Genomic DNA, 2,666 nt, shown 5'->3' with positions numbered 1-2,666 from the left:
GACTCTGCTGCCTGCCAGGGTCATCACTCAGCCTGCCTGGGACCACCTCATGGTGCTGGGGGGAGAAACTGTGGGTGAAAACGAGACTCTGGCCAGGGCAAGGTCTTTCTGCTGTTGAGGGGGTGCTGCATGGGTCAGGGCTGCTCACAGCTGCACATCACCCCCAGGACATTGGCAGAGGGTCCTTTTGAAGGAGGACTTCAAGGCAGCATTTATCTGAAAGGGAAGCACTCTCTGCTTTGACATTTCTCCTCTTGGTGGACTGGGTGGGCACTGGGAGACAGGAATTTACTTCTCTGCTCAGAGCAAGGCACTGAGACCCCAGCTCTAGTTAGGTCTGAGCAGCCCCCACACTCACAGAGATGCCCCTGGGCACTGATCTCCTGCCTGGAGGTTTCTGTACAGCAGAGCTGAGCACACAGTGTGTGAGTGGGGTTCTGTGTGCCCAGACAGAGAGGAGAAGCTGAGACAGAGAAACAGCTCCCAGCAGGGAGAGCTGCAGGCAGCAGAGCCATGGGCAGGGAGGGAGAGAAATCCACTCCCAGAAATGCAGTGGGAGGGGGGATTCGGGTGCCTCCTGCCACCTTGTGCAGTGCAGGCAACTTCCCTGGAGCATCCTCATGTTCTCCTCTCCCACCCAGCAGAGCCCCCCACCCTTGATGCCATGGACACCAGGTGATCAGTTGCCTTCTACCACCACCCAACCAACTAGTAATGAGGTGAGGGAAGAGTCAGGTGCTGCTGAGGACCAAAGCTGTGGATTTTCTTATGCAAACATGTCCATGGAAGAGAAGCAACCAAGTCCCCTCCAAAACCCTGGGGCTCTGGTCGCTTCATCGTGCAGGACTGGCAGTGATCCCACCCTCCCTTCAGGGCATGCCAGATTTTGGACATTTGACTGTTTCAGCATGTGGTCCTGCTGGGCTGCAGGCTGCCCACCACAAGGACACAGCTCAACCATGGCATCTCTGTGTCATCTAGCAGCCTCACGGAGAAGACCGTTAAGCACTAAGGCCACCGCAATGCTGCTGGAAGCTTGTATGCAGGCAGCTGTAGCGAACCCTGTGCGCCCCTGGCCGGGAGTAAAGAGCTGAGATCTTCCTCAGGTACAACGAGTCAGGCTGAGGGCTTTGGGGATGTGCCCATGGAAACTGGATTCCTCTGCTCTCAGCAGTGTCCAGTTTCTTTTGAGAAAAACACCTGCCTGCGATTGTCCTCCAGCTCCAAAAGGTACCAGCACAGGGCAGCTGAGACCAGCTCTCCTCACTCTGCACTAAGGGACAGTCCCTTTGCCTCTCAGGACCTACAAGATTTCTCTTGCAGGGCAGCAGAAATGCTGTAAAAGCACTGCTGACTCTGGTGGGACAACTGGAGGAGAATAAAAAAAAACAGATCTCCACAGCTCTGCTCTGTAGTCGTGTGAACTGGAAGCAACAGTGCTGAAGAGCTCTTTGATAGCACGAGTAGATTTAATCTGAGAATAAGATGTGTTATATTTAGCTGTTGCTGTAAGTCAGGACTGTCTTTTCCCTTATCCACAATTGATCACCGTGTTTGCTTGGGAAACCTCAGCCAGCACAAACTGGACCTCACACAAGGGATATATCAAAGGTCTTCCTGAAAGAGAAGAGGGTTTTTTTCTATAAGAATTGAAATAGAAGAGTGCCTTAACACGCCCCCATTCACAGAGACAGCAGATGTCCAACAGCAGCTCCATCACCCAGTTCCTCCTCCTGGCATTCACAGACACACGGGAACTGCAGCTCTTGCACTTCTGGCTCTTCCTGGGCATCTACCTGGCTGCCCTCCTGGGCAACGGTCTCACCATTACCGCCATAGCCTGCAACTACCGTCTCCACACTCCCATGTACTTCTTCCTCCTCGACTTCTCCCTCCTTGACATGGCTTCCATCTCCACCACTGTCCCCAAAGCCGTGGCCAATTCCCTCTGGGACACCAAACGTATCTCAGTTGCAGAATGTGCCACCCAGGCATTTTTCTTTCTCTTCCTCATCTCAGCTGAGTTTTGTCTTCTAACAGTCATGGCCTATGACCGCTACATTGCCATCTGCACAGCCCTGCACTACGGGACCCTCCTGGGCAGCAGAGCTTGTGTCCACATGGCAGCAGCTGCCTGGGGCAGTGGGTTCCTCAATTCTCTTCTGCACTCTGTTAATACATTTTCACCACCCCTGTGCCATGGCAATGCTCTGGACCAGTTCTTCTGTGAAGTACCTCACGTTTTCAAGCTCTCCTGCTTAAACTCCTACCTCAGGGAAGCTGGACTTATTGTAGTTAGCGCCTGTTTAACATTTGTCTGTTTTTTCTTCATTGTGCTTTCCTATGTGCAGATCTTCAGGTCTGTGCTGAGGATCCCCTCTGAGCAGGGACGGCACAAAGCCTTTTCCACGTGCCTCCCTCACCTGGCCGTGGTCACCTTGTTTATCACCACTGGCATGTTTGCGCACCTGAAGCCTCCCTCCATCTCCTCCCCACTTCTGGATGTGATGGTTGCGGCTGCGTACTCCTTAGTGTCTCCAACACTGAACCCCCTCATCTACAGCATGAGGAACAAGGAGCTCAAGGATGCCCTGAGGACACTGATGGCTGGATGCGTTTCAGCAACTAGAGACTGGCTACTTTCCTTTTCAAATGTTTCCCTGTGA

At 53.2% G+C, this 2,666-nt stretch overlaps 1 protein-coding gene across 1 annotated transcript; it reads left to right on the top strand.

The window, feature by feature from the left end:
- The first annotated feature begins 1,697 nt into the window (after positions 1-1,697).
- LOC142365068 (olfactory receptor 14J1-like) lies at positions 1,698-2,666 on the top strand. The gene has a single exon (XM_075445510.1). It carries the CDS (start codon positions 1,698-1,700, stop codon positions 2,664-2,666), a length of 969 nt encoding a protein of 322 aa, XP_075301625.1.

Source organism: Opisthocomus hoazin, chromosome 31 (assembly GCF_030867145.1).
Source record: "Opisthocomus hoazin isolate bOpiHoa1 chromosome 31, bOpiHoa1.hap1, whole genome shotgun sequence".
NCBI classification, from domain to species: Eukaryota; Metazoa; Chordata; class Aves; order Opisthocomiformes; family Opisthocomidae; genus Opisthocomus; species Opisthocomus hoazin.
This window is presented reverse-complemented; position numbering and strand designations above follow the sequence as displayed.